Below are 20682 nucleotides of genomic sequence, written 5' to 3'. Positions count from 1 at the left end.
GCTGAGGAGGCCCCAAGCGCAGGAGCCGGCCCGCCCAAGGCCGGAGAGTTGGCCCAAGACCCCTGTTGATGGACGTCCCCCTGCAGCCCCACTCCAAGGGCCCATCCCCCAGCCATTCCAGCCCCTCTAGGTCAAGGCAATTCCTAACCCTCGCCCTGGCCTCCCTCCACCCCTGCAGAAACCACCCACCCACCATGTCGGACGAGGAAGTGTGAGTACCCGCCCTGCCTCGGGACCCCTGGACCTTGGCTGTGCTCAGAGGCCAGAGGACTCCCCGCCGAGAGCTCCCACCCCCCTCACCCCCCTCCCCCTCTCTCCCCCACAGTGAACACGTCGTCGAGGGTAAGTGTGGGAGCCAGGCTGTGTCTGCATCGGCCTCTAGACAGAAAGTCCAGGTGGGGAGGGCCTCGCCAGCTGCTGCCAGCGCGTCTCCCGGGGAGCCCCCACTGGAAGCCGCATCCGATCGCCCCCTCTGTGAACGGGCTCCCACTCCTGCCCCTGCACCTCTTCTCAAAGGCCAGGGCCCTGGGCCCAGTCCCTGAGCCACCCGGCCTGCACTGCAGGGTCGCCTGGGCAGCGGGGCCACCCCCCCAGGATAGGACCCGGGCCTCTGCGGCCCAGACCCCTCCCCGAGAGCCGCAGTCACCGCCAGCACCTCTTCCTCCTCCCAGTCCCCTCTCTGGCCAGCGGGAACAGCGTGACAGTGGGCGATGGGGCAGGCGGGCGCTGCCCTCCTCCCCTCCCAGGCTGGCCCCCAGCACGCCCTCTAGCTGGCCCCTCTCCTTTGTTGTACCCCTGGAAGAGGAGTAGAGAGGGAAGGTAACCGAGGCAGCCCCGGAAGTGCCCTCGCCGCCCCCGCCCCGGCATCCCCCCTGCTCCTGCTCCACATGCCCACTCTCATCCCCAGGGGGCCTCCAGCCCCGCCACAGACTCGCCAAGTAACCGTCCACCTTCCTCATCCTTAATCCCCACTTGCCATCACCCCTAACTGCCCACCTCTTTACTCGATTAATAGAAAGCACTCATTGATCGCTCATTAATACTTTTTGCATTATTATGTGTTATTTATACATAACCTCATCCACGGTGTCCATGGTGTGTGGAGTTACCTGGGATTTGGTTGTGAAGACACTCACCTCATTAATAGCAAGTCTGGGTGTGTGGGCCCTGCCTGTCTCTCCACAGCTCTGTCTCTGTCTGTCTCTGTCTGTCTCTCTGTCTCCGTGTCTCTCTGTCTCTCTGTCTCTGTGTCTGTCTGTCTCTCTGTCTCTGTGCCTCCATCTGTCTCTCTGTCTCTGTGTCTCTCTATCTCTCCCTCTGTCTCTGCCTCTCTGCCTCTCTCTGTCTCTCCCGGCATCCTCCCCCTCCCCCTCCCTCTGGGAGCAGGAACCTCCAGGCAGATCTGGAGACCCCTCCCTAGCCCGAGTCTGTGGGAGCCTCCCGGTGGGCCGTGCCCAGGCAGGCGTGGGAGCGGAGCCACGGCCCCTGGGAAGGGTGCGCACGGGTGGTTCTCAGGCCCGACGGGCGCTCGTGCGCGGCCGCTGGCACCCGCTCAACCGCGGGAAGGCTTTCCCGAACTCCACCAGGCAGGCTTCTCCTGTGGGGCGTTCTGGGCGCTAGGTTTTGAAAATATTTTGAAAACACTTGGCTACCCTAACAACATGAGCAAAACATTTCTTTTTCTGCTGAAAAGGTAGAAAGACTCCTTTCTGAGAGGGAACCACGGTCCCGGGAGCCACCCTTCCCCAGGGAAGGCGACGGGCCGGGGGGACAGGTCCCCCGAGCTGGGTCCTCTAAGACCTGCCTTGGCTGCCCGCCTTCTGGCCCACGTCTCCTGGGCTTGTCCCATAACACCTGTCTCACCTCCGGCACCTTCAGAGTCAGACTTAGCGAGACCCTCCGGCGCATAGGCCCCGCAGTCCAGAGCAGGCTGGAGACCCGCGGATGGGGAAGGGGCTCGGAGACCCCCAGGGCCGGGAGGAGGTCCCGCTGCAGAGGCGAGGCCGAGGCCCGAGCTCTCTGAGGTCCTGCAGGCCCTCGAAGCAGGACCAGCCTCCCCTGGTCCCTGGAGCGCCTGCGGCCCACCCCCCACCCCCGCACCCGGGACTGCCTCCCTTCCCTGCCCCCCCCCCCACGTGGCCCCTAACAGCTGTCCTGTTCCCTCTCTCCTTCCTGTGCCCTCTGGCTCCCTCCTCAGAAGAGGCCCAGGAGGAAGGTAAGTGGGGTCCAGGACCCCAGCCCCCCGACCGCCCTCCAGCCCTCTGCCCCCCGACCTCAGTGACCCTGCGTGGCCCCACCCCTCTGACGACGTGCAGTGTGCTCCTGGCCTAACCTCTCCTCTCTCCTCCTGTCACCGCACACCCAGCGCCCCCCCCGCCTGCAGAAGTCCATGAAGTCCACGAGGAAGGTATGAGGACACAGGACTTCTGGCCCCATGTGGCGCCCGGGGCTGGCTGGGGCACGCAGCGGGGCCGGGGGGCAGCCAGGCGCCAGCCAGCCAAGGGGCCCCCACATGTGGTCCCCAGCGTAACCCACTAACCACGGCCAGTGCTTGACCAGATAGGGGGCCCCGAGGGCCCGCACCCTCCAACGTGGGCAGGGTGGCAGACGGGGTCCTCCATCCCCCGGCCCAGGGAGGGCTGGCCAGTGGGGCGACTGTTGGACCAGATGTAGACCTAGCTGCCCCGGAGACAGCCCTGAAGCCAGCCTTCCACCCCAGGGTGGGTATCTCAGAGCCCCGCAGCACCCGACCCCTCGGCAGGGCCAGGGACCCAGGCTGGACCTCGGTGCGCACAGGGAGATGGCGGAACAGGCCCCGCGGTCAGTGCCCTGAGCTGGGCCCGTCAGCCCCCCGCCGGAGCCCTTGTCACTCCCCAGCCCCCCTCCAGCCCGCCCCAGTGGGCTCCCTCCTCGGGGTCAGGTCGGGGTGGAGGATGGAACGGTGGGGAATCCCGTGCTTGGATCCTTGGTCAGAGCAGCTGAGGGCTGGCACCTGCTGTCCCAGAGCCCTGGCAGGCTCAGAAAGAAAAGGCAGCGTGTCCCCCACTCTCGGGCTGGTAGGAAGCTTCCTGGGCTACAGGCCCCCAGCCCCTGGTGCCATCCCGCCAGGTCACAGCCCTGCCCCTGCATGGAAGTCCTTCTGGGGTGCCTGAAGAAGGCGGGAAGAGGGGAGGCGGCAGAGGCAGGCAGGACCCCGACAGCCCCGTGACCAGCAGCGAAGTCACGACAGGAGCAAGAGCCGGGCTGGAAATTCCGAGGGGCGGGGACAGGACCTGGGGGCACGCTGCCCTGGGCCAACACTGACCTTGTCTCGCCCACTCCCCGCACCCTCCCCACCCCTCGGCCTCCTCCACTGACCCTCCCGTGGTGACCGGCTGTTTCCATTAACCTTGGATCCTTTCTCCTTTGACCTCTGACCCACGCATTGCCTCTTGTTCCATGGCCCTCCTTAGTCCATGAAGTTCATGAACCAGGTATGTGCCATGACTTCAGTCCCGCGTGGGCGCATGTGCACACGTGGCCGTGTGTGGGTGCGAGCTGCCTCCTGGCCGCGAAGGAACAAGAGGGGCCGCGTAACCCACTTACCGAGTGTCTCTGCTCGCCCGCTGCTGCCCTCCCCGCAGCCTCTGCCCCAAGATTCACGGCTGGTTCTCTCTCTTCCCCCCCTTTCCCCCCACGGTGCCACTTTTGCAGAGGAAGTCCAGGAAGGTAGGCTCGTCCCCCACCCCAGTCCCCGTCCCTGGACCTGAGCCCCCGCCACTTCTTCCTCCTTCCCTGAACGACTCTTGCCGCCATGCCTGCGGGCTGGGGACGGGGTGGGGACAGTTAGGCCTGGGGCGCTGGCTCAGGCGGGACTGGCTTACGGGAAGCAGGCAGAGGGCACTCAGGGCTGGGGGGACAAGGCCATTCCCGGGTCACCAGCAGGCAGATGGAGGCGGTCGGCCTCGAGGTCAAGAGCAGAGCCGAGTGTAGGGCCTGAGAAGGGTGTGGGCCTTGGGAGGATTGTGCTGGGGTCCACTGGGACCCTCGGGATCCACCAGGGTTGGGTGGGGGAGAGCAGAGGAGGAGAGGCAGGGCAGGTGGCCTCCGCCCTACCCCAGATAGCAAGGCAGAGAGGGGAAGTAAGGCGGGGGCTAAAGGAAGGGTGGAGAGGCAAGTGGGGTGAAACAGAAAGTCAGGCTGAGGCTGAGGTGGGGATGTCGGGGACCCGGAACAGCTGGGGGCCTTGCGTGCAAACGAGCAATCAGTCAGGTCCCGGCATCCCACCCATCGCCTGGGCCGGAGCCAGACACACCCAGGCACGAGGAGGCCCCCTGGGTGGGCCTGCCCTACCCGCAGCAGGGCTGGAGGTGACGGAGGTGCAGGCTCAAGCCAGGGCCCTGGTCGGGGAGCCCCTGCCTTCACACAATGTCTCGAGGGGCCACAGGGGGCCTCCCGGTTGGGCCAGAACCCAGAGCACAGCCCCCAAAGCGAGGCCACCTGTAAGAGAAAGGGACGTGCCGGCCCTGAGGGTCGGGCAGTGAATGCTGAGCCTTGCAGGAACCAGGGTCCAGGCAAGGGCTGTGGTGGTCACAAGGTCACCAGGTCACCCTGGCACCAGCCCTGAGGCCAACAGACAGACAGGCAGGGGTGGGAATGCCAGGCCGCTGCCCGCTTGCCTGCTGCCTGGGGAGCTTTGCTGCATGGCACTTGGCCTCCCCCCATACCCTCCCCTGGCATCTGCTCCCAAAGCGCCGTCTCCCTCAGTCTCCGCATGCTCACAGCCCCCCACCAGGTGCGGGGGGGGGGGGCAGTGACGTCAGGCCCACCTGAAAACAGTAGTGCCAGAGGGCTGGGGGCGCTCTCTGTGGGAGTGGGGTTGGCTGCTAAGGAACCAAGTGATCTGTGAGCTGAGGCGGATGTGAGGGGAGACCCTGCCAAGAGCCCTCCCACCCCCAACAGGCCTGGGGCCAGGCCAAGTGCAGGGGGGCGTTGGCGGTTCAGACAGGCTGACAGCCAGGCGTCATTGCCACCAAAGGGCCCAGAGCAGGGACTGAAAGATGGGGCTAGGGTGCTGCCAGGCCCCCTGCAGATCCCGGGCTGCATCCAGGCCGGCCAGGACCTCCCCAGGGCCCGGGGAGGCAGAGAGGATCAAATGAAGCAGCCCCCCACGTGAGGGCGGCTGGGTTAGCCCAGGCAGGTGGGGTCTCAGGTCTGAAGGCTGCAGCCTGGACAGGCCACCTGTCATAAGGCCAGTCCTGTGAGATGGCCCAGCCAGGCTCCGGAAGAGAAGCCGCTTAAGGGGCTGGGACAGGCTCCCTTGGGAGTCAGGAGCCCCCACCTTGGGGCTGAGCTGAACCCGGGCCCCTTGGGGCTCTGCCTGAGCTCCCTCGTCCCCTTGGGCTGGGACTGGAATCAGCCAGGCTTCTGCAGGTCTGAGGCCCCAAGAAGCTTTATTAACCGAGGTGTTCCAGACCCCCTCAGGTTTCAGCCCAACAAAACCCAGGTGTTCGGTCCCCAGAACCTCTCACCCCCAGTGGACAGACTCAAAGAAGCCAGCAGCCAGCACCCACAGGCCCTCAGTGGCCTCTCCAGCCACGACCAGCCTCCCGGGGTGGGGGCCGGGTCTCTCCCGGGGCATCCTGGCTGCACATCTCCTCCAGCCCCTCAGAGGACGCCAAGTCCTCTGGCCTTCAGCTGGGGTCACAAACGGGGTCCAGGCCAACGCACACCCAGGGGAAGAGGGATCGAGGTGTGCCCCCTGGCTGGCGTCTGCCCTGGGCCCTCACCCGTGCCCCTGCTCGCACCCCGACTCACCCCTGCAGCCCTGTCGCTTTCTCTTGCACGTGCGCTTTCCTGAAGATGCCAAGGAGGAGGAGTGGGAGGGCGAGGCAGGTAACGGCCAGCCCCTGGCCGCACGCAGCTCGTCTGCACAGACCCGCAGACGCGCCTGTGCGCCTGTCTGTCCTCTTCTCCCGGCACCGGGGCCTCCAAGGGCCAGGCCTTGCTGCTTCGCTCCGCGTCTGCCTCGGGACTTAGCACTGCCTGACGCCATGATGGGGCGGTCAGTGGGGAACGGCCAGCAGACCGGAGCTTGGGCAGGGGCATGCTCCCCCGTCCCCCGGTCTTTGCCCGCACCCCCCCCCCGCCCCCGCCCCCACCATCTCTGGTCTTTCTCTCCTGCCTCTGCCCCCTGAGGATGCTCTATGTCTCGGCTCTGCTTTCCCTTCTCCCTCCCTCCCTTCTCCCGCCAGTGTCCTGGGCCCCGCACCCGAGCTCCCCTCCTCAGACCCCACAGGGACCTCCGTGGGCCCAGAGTGGGGGCAAGACCCCCTTGGCCCTGGTGGGTGGGGAGGGCGGGGGGGTAGGCTCAGCTGGAGGGGCAGGCGGCCCCAGGCCTGAGACCCCCAGGGACCCGTTGGCCGGAGTGCGTTGTCCATCTCACTTGGTCTCTCTCCCCTCTCCCCTCTCCCCACGCTGGTGCCCTGCTGACCAGAGGAGAAGCCAAGACTCAAGTGAGTGTGGGGTGGGCAGGGATGGACGCCGGGCGGGTGGGGCGGGCGGGGTGAAGCCTGGAGCCCATGCTTGGAGGAGAAGCCCGGGTGGGCAGGCTGGACGGGGCCCGAGGCCACCTGGGGAACCAGGTGCCCCAGGGCTGGGCTCCGGGCCCCCTGAGGAAGGCAGCAAAGTGCATTAGGCTCTGGAGACCCAAACTCCTGAGAACAGCAGCCGTTTCTTTGCTCCTTGGTTTGGTGTTGAAGGTTCCAGATTTCTGATGAGGCGTATCATGGGAATGGGGTCACTGGGGACAGCCCTCCCCCCGACAGGTGGGGGTCAGACCTCCCAGAGACGGGCAGAGACGGACTCTGCCAGTCCAGTCGGGCGTGGTTCCGCCCCGGATCATCCAGCGTTCGCAAGGAGGGCTTCCTGCAGGAGGAGACAATGGGCGGAGGGAGGAAGGGGTGCAGGAAGTTGGGGAAGACAGGGCAGAGAGAGGGAGGCCCCACGCAGCTCCCTGTGCCCTCTCCGGCCCCCCTGTACCGGCCTGCTGCCCCCCCATCTCCCAGGGCCCTGGATGTGAAATAGGCGTGAAGGTGGGGCGGTGGGAAGGAGGGTCTCACCCCTGAAACCCACTTGGGAACAAAACCTTGACCGGAGACACGATCCCTCCCTTCACGGCGGCCTCAACCCTCTCTGGGGAACCATCTTCCTTGTTCGAAGGGACTTTCTTTCCCTCGTTTTGCCCACATGTCAGTGAGTGGTTCAGAGATGTTTTGTTTTAATCCGACTTTCCTGACTTTTCTGTTTCTGATAAGTACGTACAAGCCCACGGCACTTTGCATTTGCTTCATCCCCCTTATCCTTCAGAGGATTCATGCCTGCCTTTGCTCTGCACGGGGTGGAATGTCAGCGCGTATGAGCACACGCCAAGTGTTCGCTCCCACTTAGGGGAGCCTTACGGACTCTCCAAAGAAGACTGGAAATATGCGAACGTATAGCCAGCACATTTCCGTCCGTTACACTTTATTTTTCAGCAGTTTTAAAGAAAGCTGCCGGGTCACAAGATATTTTCTAGTTTAAAAAAAATGTTTGTGTTTTCATTATGAAAATAAAACACCTCATTAAAGAAAATTTGGAAAATACGTAAAAGTCCAATGAAAAAGAATCATCTATAACTCTCCCACCCCGCCTGCCAGACTGCGGAAAAGAGTAGAAAGGAATAAAAAGGCTTATTTCTTCCTACTCTTTTTCCATGCATAGGGCTCGGAAAAAAAGACTGAAACTCTGAGCTGTTTTTCAAACATCGTCCTGTCTATACAGCCTTGAATTCTGCTTTTTTAAAATGCAGCGCTGTTTCTAAGTATTTTTCCATGTTTTTACATAGTCTTCTTAAATATTTTGAATGGCCACATAATATTCCATCAATTGAACAAACCATAATTTTCCTAACCATTCCTCTATTGCAGGATATTAAGGCTTTCCCCAATATTTTACTATCATAAATAACGCTGGGTGGAAAGCATTTTCCGTCTTTTGGGTTATTTCCCTAGGCCTCCTTCCCAGAATGGAATTACTGGGTCAAAGAGTAGGAACGTTCTTAAGGCTTTTGATATCGTCTGCCAAACGGCTTCCACGAGGGCCGCCAGCGCGGTCTCCACGCCGCATGCCCGGGGACCGCGACGTGCCTGCACACGGAGCCTCTGACGGATGGATGAGAAACGGCCTCTCTGGGTTGTTTTCCTTCGCATTCCTTTGATGGCCTTTCCCTCGTGTGTTGACTGGTGGTCTTTCTTCTTGGGGAGCTGCTAGCTTACGCTCTCTGCCCATTTATCTAACGGCGGGGGTGTCTCTGTGTTTTCTTAATCATCAGTTTGCATAAGGATATAAGTCTTCTCTGTATTTGCTGAAAAGATTTTTCTAGTCTGGTTTTTCTTTCCCCCCTTTTGCGTTGTGCCTTTTTCCATGTCCATAAGTTTTTCATTTGCATGGAGTTCCTGAGCAGGACCTTCCGAGCTTAGAAAATCCTTTCCTGCGCCAGCATCCTGGTCCATATTCAGTTCCACTTTCTTCTTTTTTGAAGAAATTGTTGTTGTTGTTGTTGTTGTTGATTTAACTCTTTGCTCCATCTGAAACGTATTCAGGGGAGGGTGGAGACCATGGCTCTTACAGCCGGCCGGATTCAGGGAGAGGTCTCATTTCTTCTTCGCACTGTTTTCTGCCCAGCCCCCCTTCCTCTGGGTCCCCAGAAAGAAAGATCAAAGAGGGGCCAGAGAAAAGCAAAGGGTCATCCGAGACAGCCGTTCCTGACCACAGAGGCCAAAGGCCCTGGGAGGGTGTGCAGTGACCACCCTGCCTTCTGGTCTGACCTGGCCACATTTGTTTATTTGTTTGAGAAAGAAAGCAAGGCTACCCTTCCTGGACTGAGGGGGGTGAAACAGCTCTTGCAAGGTCCAGAAGTTGGCAAGACAGAGGGATGCTTGAAACCTCCTCGAAGGGTCAAGCCATTCTGGGGACAGTGGGTTATACATCTGATAAGAGCAAGGGTCAGGCAGTGTGCCCTCAGCCAGGTGCCAGGGCGAAGGGCGGAGGGCCAGGCCAGGTTGGGTCAGGCCAGCTGTCCTGGTGGGGGTCCCCACTCGTCCCCACACATGAGCCTCTCTCTCTTCTTCAGACTCACTGCTCCTAAGATCCCGGAAGGGGAGAAAGTAGACTTCGATGTAAGTTTCCGGGACCCAGATCAACACACTCTCCCCCCAGCCCCCTGACTTCAGGCTCCAGGCTAAGCCTGAGGAGGTCACCTCCCCTAGAGCAGCCAGAGCTAAGGCTTCCTGGTTCCATGAGATTCTGCTTTAATTCATTCCTGGACCAGAAGAAACTCCTCCAGTAATGGACAGTTTTCTTCCCTCCTCCCCCACCCATCCATCCATCTGTGCATCCATCCATCTGTCCTTTCCTCCATCCATCTGTATCCTTCATCCCTCCATTCATCAATCCATCCATCCATTCACTCATCCATCCATTTATGCACCCATCATCCATCCACTCATGCAGATACTCACCCACCGATCTACACATCCATGCTTTCCTCCACCCACCCACCCGCCCACCTATCCATCCATCCATCCATCCTCCACCCACCCAACCATCTATCCATCCATCCATCCGTCTGTGCATCCACCCATCTGTCCTTTCCTCCATCCGTCTATATCCTTCATCCATCCATTCATCTATCCATCCATCCATTTATCTACCCATCATCCATCCACTCATCTACCCACTCAGCCAGGTACCCACCCACCCACCCACCCACCCATCCATTCACCCACCCATCCATTCACCCACCCATCCATCTGTGTATCCAACAGACTACCTCACTCCCCAATTTCCTCTCTGCCCGATCCACGCAGGGCACCTCTGGGCACGACAACGGGGCCACGTCAGGGCCAGTCCATCCCAGGGGGGCTGACTGACCTCAGGGCCACGCCCGGCCTGGACTCACCCGCGGGGAGGGCACCGCTCCTACCCTGTGGCTAAGGGAGCAGGCAGCCGCCGGCCCCCAGGAGGGCCAGGGAGCCTGAAGTTCCAGAGGAGGGGTGGGGGTGACAGGCCTGTCCCCCACAGGACATCCAGAAGAAGCGCCAGAACAAAGACCTCATGGAGCTGCAGGCCCTCATCGACAACCACTTCGAGGCTCGGAAGAAAGAGGAAGAGGAGTTGGTCGCGCTCAAGGAGAGGATCGTGAGTCCCGGCAGCTGCGGGCGGAGGTGGGGCTGGTGGACGTGGTGGCGGGGCCGGAGGGGGGGCGGCCAGGCCGGAGTGACCCGCCCCTCCTCCGGCTGCAGGAGAAGCGCCGTGCGGAGAGAGCCGAGCAGCAGAGGACCCGGGCCGAGAGGGAGAGAGAGCGCCAGAACAGACTGGCGGTGAGGCGCCCCTGCCACCCCAGCCCCCGGCCCGAGAAATGCCAGGCTCCCAGACCTCCCTTCTCCTGACGTTTCCCTTGACCTTGGCCAAGGACCCGGGCTGGTGGCTAAGGTCCCCACGCCCTGCAGGACCCCCACGAGAGGGCAGACCCGACCAGGACCTGGACCTTCCAGAAGGTTCCAAGCCCAGGCAGTCCTCGATGCCTGCCCTGAGGTCTTGGGGTGGGGTCTCCGCAGGAGGAGAAAGCCCGGCGGGAGGAGGAGGAGGCCAAGAGGAAGGCCGAGGAAGACTTGAAGAAGAAGAAAGCTCTGTCCTCCATTGGTGTCAACTACAGCAGCTACCTGACCAAGGTGGGCGCGGGGCCTGGGGCCCGGGGGTCCCCGCCACGCCCTCGGGCCGGCGGTGCCACGTCCCCGCTGCCGTGTCCCCTCAGGCTGACCAGAAGAGAGGCAAGAAGCAGACGGCCCGGGAGATGAAGAAGAAAGTCCTGGCTGAGCGGCAGAAGCCCCTCAATATCGACCACCTCAGCCAGGAGAAGCTCATGTGAGGACGCCCCTCGGGGTGGGGGGTGCCCGGCCCCAGCCGCCCGGGGCTGATCTGCCAACCCTCCCTCTCTGCTGCTCCCTCCCCAGGGACAAGGCCAAGGAGCTCTGGGAAACCCTGCACCAGCTGGAGACCAGCAAGTTTGAGTACACGGAGAAGCTGAAACGCCAGAAATACGATGTGAGTGAAGCACCTCCGCCCTCACCTGCCAGCAGGCACCCCTGAGCACTCCCGAGTCCCCTCGGGCCCCGACTGAGGCCCCTGTCCTGCTGGGGACCCTGCCTGGGTGTCCTCCAGGCCAGCCTCCCCGCATCACTCTGGCTCCCAGGGCTGGCGGGAGAGAGCATTGGGGCAGAGTGCCCTCGGGGGGCTGGTGGGGGGGGACCGTGGAAAGCCAGCGGTGTCCCAAGCCCACCAGGTTGGCACTGAGCTCCTCTGTGGTGGGGGTCCTCCCCAGCCCCCTCCCAGGCCCCCAAGCTCAGAGCTGGGGAGGGGGCTGGGACAGTGCCCCTCCCCCGGGGGTTGGGAGTTGCCTGAGAGGGCCTCACGACTCAGGACGGCAGCCCTGGGTGGGCACCGTCCCTCGGAGTCTGGGCCTGGGGGTGGGGCTGGGGGCACCAGTCCTGGGGAAGGACCCGCTGCGTGAAGCATAGACCCTTCTGGCCTCCAGGGTCCCGGGGGAGGACCTTCCACTCTCAGGGCACCTCTCCCAGCTTCCCCTACTGGCCCCTGAGACAGAGGGTGTGGGAGACCAGTACTGACAGACAGGCGAGTCCTGGCTCCTTCTCAGGATCCCGGTGCCCTTGGGCGAGTTGCCTGGTCCTCCTGCGCCTCGATTTCCCCACCTCTAACTGGAGCAGAACCACGCCCCTCCCAGGCCGCCCCCAGGGGCATGTGTGTCGCTGCTGGCCGGCAGGCAGGGCCAGGCGCCGGGGACATCACTGCTCCCTTCTGATGCTCCCCTGGGAGGGCCGGCCTTGGAAATGGGCTTCAGAGAGAGCCCAGACTGGCCCTACTCACGTCCAGGAGGCTGAGCCAGGGGCGAACTGCTTCCTGACAGACTGTGCATGGCCCACGGTGGGTTCCCGGGGGCTAAAAGAACCACAAGAGCCCTGGCCCAGAATAGCCCAGCGCACAGTGGGTGCCGAAGCCTCAACTACCCACCCAGCCCCCTAACCGTCTCGGTCTTTCTAGATCGTGAACGTCCGGGCCAGAGTGGAGATGCTGGCCAAGTTGTAAGTAGCCGGAGTCCACGCTGGACCAGGCTCGTAGTGTTCATGCACGGTGGGCCTCTTGCATGGCGAAAACCTGGGTCGTTGCAGGTGTCGGCGGCAGGGGGCACGGAGGCCCCGGAGACCTTCCTCTTATCCTCCCGCCTTCCTCCTCTCCACTGCCGGCTACCTGGGGGCTGCTGAGCCTGCCCTGCTGTCTTGATGGCAGCGGGGGCCGGGCCTTGCCTTCCTCCAGCCTCCCCCGGGCAGTCGGCAGGAGAGAGCAGCTGGGCCGAGGAGCGAGAGGCCGCAGGGCTCTGAGCTCGGGCCCACCAGGTAGGGGCTCTGTTTGCAAGCCTCACCTCCGCCCCGTGCCCCCTGCCCCACATCCCGCAGAGGCTGGAAGGTAAGTGGCCAGCTCCTGGGCTGCTGTGTGTTATAGCCCAGGTCTCCAGCTCAGGCCACCAAGAGTAAGTCAGAGGCACAAGCCCAAGGGTCCTCCAACCAAAGGAGCCGGGACACAGTAAGAGTGCCAAGACCTGCCAGGGCCGCCAAGGGGCCCGCAGGGCAGGAGGTCACTACCCGGCCTGGCCCTGCTTGGACACGGCAGGTAAGTCACCTGTGTTGTTTGCAGATCACCAACCTCAGGAGCCGCATTGACCAGGCCCAGAAGCAGTGAGTAGCTCTGCCTGTCCCTTGCTCTGCACGGGGCACATGGCCCCACGGGTCAGCTGCCACTGCCGAGCCAGGGGCCTGGCGATTTTAGCCTGTGTCGGTGGCAGCCGGCCTTCAGCAGAGTAGTAACAGGACTAACCAGCCGGCCACTTGGGCCAGCATGTCGGGACCCTGCACCCCAGGACCCGCAGCCTCCTCTCACCCCTACCCCCGGAGCCCAGAAGGATGGCAGGTTGGGGGAGGGCCGGCAGGAGTACCCTGGGCAGCTTCAGAGTGGCCTGGTGAAGCCAGACTGGGCTCCTGGATGTGCCAGCAGCGTGTCACTTCAAAGGTGACCTGGGACCAGGAATCAGGGGGCCTGGGTTTTGTCACCAGCTCCTCCGTGGCCCTGGGTGAAATCACTGGTTCCTCAGGATGGTGAACCCTCGGGGTCCATGGGACCCTTTACAATAACTGCCGGGTAAGGCCCAGAGAGGAATTTTGTCCCGGAGCCTGGCGGCTGAGATGGGGCATGCCCCAAGGTGGGCAGCGGGGCTGGTGAAGGAGACACGCCCTCCTCCCTGCCTTTGTGCAGGGCAGGGGTTTTTGCAGGTCCCTTCGAGAGGGCGCCATTTGGCCAGGTGTGTGCATGAGCACGTGTGTGTGCGTGCATGTGCATGGCTGGGAGGGTTCTCAGGCTGTGGGCACAGCCCCAGCGCCAGGCCTTCTCCTGAAACCTTGGGAGCTGCAGGGCCCATTCCAGCCCGAAGTTGTCCAAAAAAGAGCTCTGATCACCAGCCAGTCCTAACTCGGCACCCAGCTCGCTCCTGGCTCACTGGCGTGCAGAGGGCTCAGACAGATGGGGCGGGTTCCTGAGGACCACCATCCCTTGGGGTGGGACCTCCCGACCCCAGGGTCCAGTTCTAACTAGTGGCTGAGGGGCCGAGACTCTGGAACAAGACAGAGCCCTCCCTGCTGCCACGTCCATCAGGCTGGGACTGCTGGCCTGGAGCGAAGGGCCAGAAGAGCCCACTGCCCCAGGAGGCTGTGACTCAGGGGCAGAGACTCTTTTCAGGACAAAGTAACTGGGAAGGTGGCAGCTTCCCGTGCGGGCTTGGGTCTGCTTGACGTAGGGCCCCAGAGTCTCCCTGCCCCCTGTGCCTCGAGCCCCTCGGATGGGGAAGGGAGGGAGGGGAGGGGGACCAGGCTCTCGCCAGCCCCCACTTAGCCTCCCTGACTCCCTCTGCACAAAGCCACCCATGCCTGGCTGGGCAGGTACAGGTGAGTTACTGCTGCTGGACTGGAGCTGGGGGATGCGCTGGGGCTTCCAGAGCCTGTCCGAGCAGAGCTGCCAGGGCCTGGGGTCTGCCAGGGGCCAGGGAAGGGGTTGGCCAGGGTCCCGGATACCCTCATGCTCAAGACCACCTTGCTTCCCATTTGTAGCAAGAAGGCCGGGACCCCGGCCAAGGGCAAAGTCGGCGGGCGCTGGAAGTAAAGCAGCCGAAGAGGTTCCCCGAGGCAGAGACCCTCAGCCTGTGGGGTCCACATGGAGGCATCCGGCTCCCAGGCACCTCCTGTGTCTCTGTCCTCGCTGCCTCCAACCTCTGGGGTCTATAAATAAAGCTAGCAGACTCCCCTCCGACAGGTGTGCCCTTGCTCATGGATGGGGCCCTGGTGGGGGGGGGGTGGGGTGGCCATTCTGCAGCTAGGGGGTCCGCAGGACCCTGGGCGCTCATCTTAGGGGTCAGCTCAGCAGACCGTGGGGCCATGGCTCTACTGTGCCGTGAGCGCTATGCCCCGGATGCCCACCGGCTCTGCCAGTGGCTTCCACTTCTGTCAACGGGCTTTCACCCCCTAGAACCTTCTGTCTCCACTCCGAGAGCCCACACACTGCTCAGTTCTCCACCTCAGCACCCAGCCCCCCGGGTCAGCTCTGAAGCTGGTTTGGGGCAGTAGAGCTTGGCCTTTGCAGGGGGTCTGGGAGGCAGGCCCAGGGCACAGTGGGACACTTCGCAAACGTCCCCCAGAGATGGGGCAGAAGGAGAGTCCAGAGCACGAGAGGTGCACACAGCCCCAGGAAAGGAGTGGAAAAGCACATTTCAGGGAGCAGACACAGCAAACACAGACCGTTCTTTCTATATTATCTGAGAATACAGTGCTCACTGTGTAATAAGTCTGAAAGTCCTGACCAAGTAGAATTACGGAAAATATAAATCACAAAAATTGGATCAAGACATAGAAGCTTGCACAGCCAAGTATCCACAGAGGAAGCTGCCGGAGTCTGGAACCGCCCCCTGGGAAGGCTCTGCAGAGCGGTGGAAAGTAGGGAGCAACCCCGATCGGTCTGCCACGGGGGTCGGGATCCCGACAACGAGGTCGCCCACCCAGATGGCACATGCACGCACATGGCACGCACCCCAACACACACATCCATGCCCCCTCATGTACCCTCCCCCGCAATATACATCCATAAATATGCGAGCACCGTGCCCCTCCCCCCCCATGACAGGGCTATTTGCAGTCGGTGTAAATACTCTGAGCACAGCCAATGTGCTTTCCTGCAGTGATTCGAAGATGAACACCTTCATGTAGTAAACGGTGGGGTCCATTGACCCCCTAGCACCGTCCCTCCACTCGCACAGAACTAACGGGGCTAAAGCTCCCTGGGGAGAGGCGGTCAGCACACGTGAGAAGCAGAGTCAGCTCACCGAGATTGTACAGGTTCAGAACAATGTGAGCTGAGTCGCACATGGTGGAAACCCAGGGAATGAACAAGTCCGGGATCTGAGTGGGAAATTTTCAAGCACATCTCATAGCCACAGAGAGGTCAGGAGGATCTGAGTTGAGGGAGCAGGCACGTGAGGTTCAAACAAAACAATTAGGCTCGACTGATGGACGTTGATGGACCACTGTTCCTCCAATCTAGAGTGGCGTGCGAAACATTTCGGAAGCAGATTATAGAGGAGGATTCAGAACAAGTCTCAAGCTCTAATGGGAATGTCCCAGCCAACGATCTGCAGCCCAGTCAGAACCAAGGGCAGGTAGCTTATTAGCGGATGTTTAGAAATGCAAAAACACACTGAATAGTTGAGGGATCACAGAGGAAATTGGGATGGGACTTGGGAAGCACCTTGGAGCTGAGCGATAATGCAGGACCAGAGCAGAACTTGGTGCTGCTGACTCCAGACCTACAGGGAAATGTCAGGGCCTGAATGCTTACGTTAGAAAAGGTTGGGGTCGGTGGAGGGGGAGACCCATATTTTTAATAAGTTACACATCAAATTCAAGAAGTTAGAAAATGAACAAAAAACTAAAACTGAGTAAAAGAGAAGCATGGAAATGAGTAAGGAAAAGAGAAGAAGACAGTAAAATGAAGAAACAAAATCGGCAGGGAAGGTCAACAGAGAAAAAAATTGGCTCTTCAAAGGGACTGATAAAACTGTTGTCCAACATCTGGCATGAAAATCAGGTAGGAAGGGGAGAAGGCATAAACCACACTGAAATGAAGAGAGAGCATGTGACAAAGATGGCAGAGACTAAATTAGCAGTAAGAGCACAGCATAGACAACTCTATGACAGTATATTTGAACACTAGATAAAATGGCCAGTTTCCAGGGGAAATAGACTTGCTGCATTGAAGCATGAAACTTGAATAGACTGACTTCATTTTAAAGATGTTGAACCAACAATTAAACAACTCCTCACCAAAAAAATACTAAGATTTTGAAAATTACATCATGACCAAGGGGGTCCTCTCTAATGCAAAAATAGTTTTATATTAGAAAACTGAGTAATATGATGATTTATGACACATAAACAGTTTAAAGGCTGGGGGGAAAAATTGGATGACACAGAACACAGTTTACGAATTCTTAGTCAATTAGGAATAAAAGGCAATTTCCTCAACCTGAGGAAGACATCTTCCAAAATCCTACAGCAAATCATCTTAACAGTAAAAGGTTAGAAGGTTTTCTTGCCTGCTAGTCCCTTAAAAGAAACTACCATTATTCACAATCAAATAACTGTCTATAGGGAAGCCCAGGAAAATCTGCAATTCTAAGTTTTTAGAATTAAGGAGAGTGAGGACGTGTGCATGTGAGCACAAGAAAGAAAAATTGAAAGGTAGGAGGCAATGTTCAAAGATGCCATTTACAGCAGAAATGTAAAAAACATGGGATAAGAATAAATCTAACAAAAGATGTGCAAGATAATTAGAGTGATAATAAAATCCCTTTATTGAAAAGTATTACAGAAGAGCTACATCACTGGAGATGTCACCATGTTCCACAAGATCTTTAAAATGTTTGTTCTCCCTAAATTAATCTGTGAATTCAGGGCAACTCACCCACATTCCAATATGGATTCACATGTAAATTGACACTGATTCTAAAATTCCTGTGGAAAGAAATGGGGTCTGAATATCAGAAGACTGAGGTTGGGGAATCTGTCCTACCGGCCACCCTCCCATGTGAAGCTGGGTTCCTTAAGCCGCTGGAATGTCTGCTCCCAGATGGACACAGAAAACAGAGTGAAGCCCACCACACAGGGGAACTTGACTGGGGAGGGGGGTGGGGCAGACATGGTGCCAGGAATAACAGGGGAAAGGATGGGATATGTTGACTGAAATAAAAACCCACAATGGGAGAGCTGTGAGTTTCAGTTTCATTTGGGGTCTTACTAGAGACTATAGCCTGGGGAACGACATTGCAGTAGCTCTGAGGAACTGTTCCAAAGAGGTAGGAGAGGGCTATCAGTATATATGTGATTTTGGCAAAGGGGTACGTGCCATCAAGAGCACATCTTGGTAGAAGGTTGCTGCTGGTCACGAGGAACAGGTATCTCCGTTAATGATTTTAGTGTTTTTCTAAGTATGAGAAGATGCAAGAATCTGGGTTCATAGATTTTCTCCTGAAAATATCTAACTACCTGAGGGCCCGTTCTGCCTGTTTTCCCAGAACACAGAGTGTCTCATTCCTGACCTTTGCCTTGAATTCCTTTCAGGGTGTGTTGTAGGTGGAACTGGGTGGTGGGCAACATTCTTTTACAGCTGAAACAGCTGCATATCCACTGAGAACAAAATAAAATAACAGTGCTGTCCTCCTTCATACCATCCACCAAAAATCCATTCCTGGTCATTGAAAGACCTAAGTCTGAGAAAGAAAACATTCAAAATTTTAGGAAAAAACTATAGGAGAGTAATCAGAAAGCTCTCCTATCAGGGAAAATTTCTTAAATAAGGCATAAACCCCACAAATCATAAAACGAAAGATTGATAAATTCAACAAGAATAAAGTTTAAGAAATAAACTTCTCTGCATCAGAAGACACCACAAGTGAAAACTCAAGGCATCTCTTGGGAGCAGATATTTGTAACACATGTCAGTGATGAAGAATTAGTATTCAATATATACAGTAGGCCCTCTGCATCCATGGATTCAACCAACCTCGGATTGAAAATGCTCAGAAAGGAAAATTCCAGGAAGTTCTCAAAAGCAAAACTTGCATTTGCCGCATACCAGCAACTATTTATGTAGTATTTACAACTAGTTACATAGCATTTATATTGTATTAGATATTATAGATAATGTAGAGATGGTTTGAAGTACACAGGAGGATGTGCTTAGGTTGCAAACACACCACTGTTTTATATAAGGGACTTAGCCATCCCTGGATTTTTGTATCTGTGGAGTCCTGGAACCAATCCCCCTCAGACACGGAGGATGGATGTATAAGGAACTTTAGGATACCATTAGAAAGGCGAGCAATTGAACAGAAAAATGGGTCAAGTTGGGAGTAATCAGCTCACAGAAAAGAGAACCTGAGTGATCATAGCAAATGGGAAATCAAATGTAAACTACCACTGATGCCAGTTCAGACCAACTAGATGAACAGAACACAGATGTCAGTGAGGGGAAGGAAAGAATGCAGCTAATAAATGCAGAGGGAGGGATAGAACGAGAAGAGCTTCATTAATGTGATGCTTGACTGAGGCAAGGGTCATCACTGACATGACTGGATGAAAAATTAGTGGAGTACAGAATATTTAGTCTCCAAGTAACACCCCTCTGATGACTTATGTTGACAGAAATACTCAAACAGTCTACAATAGGAATAGAAAAGAATTTTATTTGAGCCAAACTGAGGTCTATAACCCAGAAGATAGCCTCTCAGATAACACTGAGGGACTGCTCCCAAGAAGCATGGTTTTCAGCACCGTTTTATGTCTTTTTGGAACAAAGAACATCAAACAAGTCAGGGGTACATTCCTTCAAGTTTTCGAGAAAAAACCGATCAGCACGTACACAGTGAGTCAGCATGGCCTGGGCTCCTGGGAAGGGAGTCTTATCATCAAAGGAGGGCTAGCATTGGCATCTCAGGAAGGGAGGCATTTATCTTTATTTTTAACGTGGACATTCTTTACTTCTGGTCAATACGCTCCTTTCTTTAATGATTAAAGCAGATGTACAATGCATGTATGCTAGGCCACAAACAGGCTGTTTCTCTTAGCATAAAATTCAAGTTAAATCATGTATAAGCCAGAATGATTTCCCCAAACCTGAATATGTGAAAATTTCATTATTTCTCCCCTTTGATCATAGAGTCTCAATAGAAAGCATTGATGATCAACATATTTGTCCCTTGATGCCAGGGTGGTTGCTATCCGCCCTGGGTCCATCATGCCCCTTGGTGTTAGGCCTCCTCTGTTTGTTTATATGTGTGTAGAGATTTGCCTAGTTATCCACGTTGTGGGGGGAACTAATCAGACATAGTAAACAAGCACAGAAGTACGCTAATGGGGAAACGTCTTATAGGCTATACATTTGATCAATTATGCTGAATGGTCACACAAACATTGTACATGTGCTTTTAGCAGTAGACTTAAAGCAGGCCGTGATACATGTCACAAGTAGGTTGATAGTTAGGAAAAGAGTGATAAATACATGTTATGAAAATAATAATCATCTGTAAAGCAGAGTGAAAAAATTACTAATGCCTGAAGAGAGCAACTAAACAGCTCATTTAAAGCATCAGTTTTTCTTACATCTTGTGACCAACTTGCCTTTTGGGAAATTCTTTCTAGACAAGTCTCAACTTCTCCAGAGGTAAACACAACAAGTAGTGTGAGCAATAGCACAAATACCTCCTTGTTTAGCCAGCGGAACATCTAAGGCAACCCTGTTATCTAATACGACTTGGGCTAAGGAGTTTAGGGATGTCTGTTGTGCTTCAGTGATTTTTGCAGTCTCCTCAGCTATCTGACCAACAGTGGCTGATAGATTTCTGATCACCTCTCTGTTTACATACATTCCTGCATTAGGAATTAGGTTTTCTAAGAGAATTTGCCACCAGGTTTCTTGGTATCCTGCTAACATGGATCTGTTGACTCTGTAATGGGGAGAGAAAGGAGGTTCATTTAGTTCCTTGTGTATTGACAATGGGGTAACCTAATGACCCAATAAGCATAAATCTATTTGCCAGCTGTTAAGACATTTATATGCCCATCCTTGGGAAGGTGGATCAGTTCCAATATCACACATGAAGACAAAACCTGGGGGAGTGAAAGTGATCCTCCCAGAGAGCTCTCATTGATAGCCTCATTAATTGGAAGTTTTGTTAACGTGGTATTAAACCATGGGTCATTTCTCTTGCACTCTTTCCAAAAGCCATCTGTACGGTATTTGACATAAGGGAGTTGCTGGCATAATTTACTTGTGTTTTTCTCTTTACGACATTTGTTAATTAAGTAAGGGACAGAGTGGGGGTGGGGGTGTCCTAGCGTAAGTTGTGCTTGGTCTCTAAGGACAGAGGGTAGTACCAGACAAGAGACGGACACATTCATATGTTGAAGAATTTGAACCTGAAAGGTTAGGTTT

General features: G+C 57.1%; 1 protein-coding gene across 3 annotated transcripts; it reads left to right on the top strand.

Moving 5' to 3' along the window:
- The first annotated feature begins 194 nt into the window (after positions 1 to 194).
- Positions 195 to 14312, top strand: TNNT3 (troponin T3, fast skeletal type). Of its 3 annotated transcripts, XM_068556812.1 has the most exons (15): positions 195 to 211; positions 326 to 342; positions 2201 to 2215; positions 2366 to 2407; positions 3453 to 3473; positions 3694 to 3708; positions 6476 to 6494; positions 9152 to 9197; positions 10102 to 10218; positions 10323 to 10400; positions 10638 to 10751; positions 10835 to 10944; positions 11034 to 11124; positions 12790 to 12830; positions 14253 to 14312. In XM_068556812.1, the coding sequence occupies exons 1-15, from the start codon at positions 195 to 197 to the stop codon at positions 14302 to 14304; spliced, it is 795 nt and encodes a 264-aa protein (XP_068412913.1). In that variant the 3' UTR covers positions 14305 to 14312. The 3 variants fall into 3 exon arrangements, with proteins under 3 accessions (XP_068412913.1, XP_068412911.1, XP_068412912.1); XM_068556810.1 differs by lacking the exon at positions 3694 to 3708; XM_068556811.1 differs by lacking the exons at positions 3694 to 3708; positions 12790 to 12830 and adding an exon at positions 12139 to 12179 and having other exon boundaries at positions 14253 to 14304.
- The last annotated feature ends 6370 nt before the right edge of the window (positions 14313 to 20682 follow it).

Source organism: Eschrichtius robustus, chromosome 11 (assembly GCF_028021215.1).
Source record: "Eschrichtius robustus isolate mEscRob2 chromosome 11, mEscRob2.pri, whole genome shotgun sequence".
Taxonomy (NCBI): Eukaryota; Metazoa; Chordata; class Mammalia; order Artiodactyla; family Eschrichtiidae; genus Eschrichtius; species Eschrichtius robustus.
This window is presented reverse-complemented; position numbering and strand designations above follow the sequence as displayed.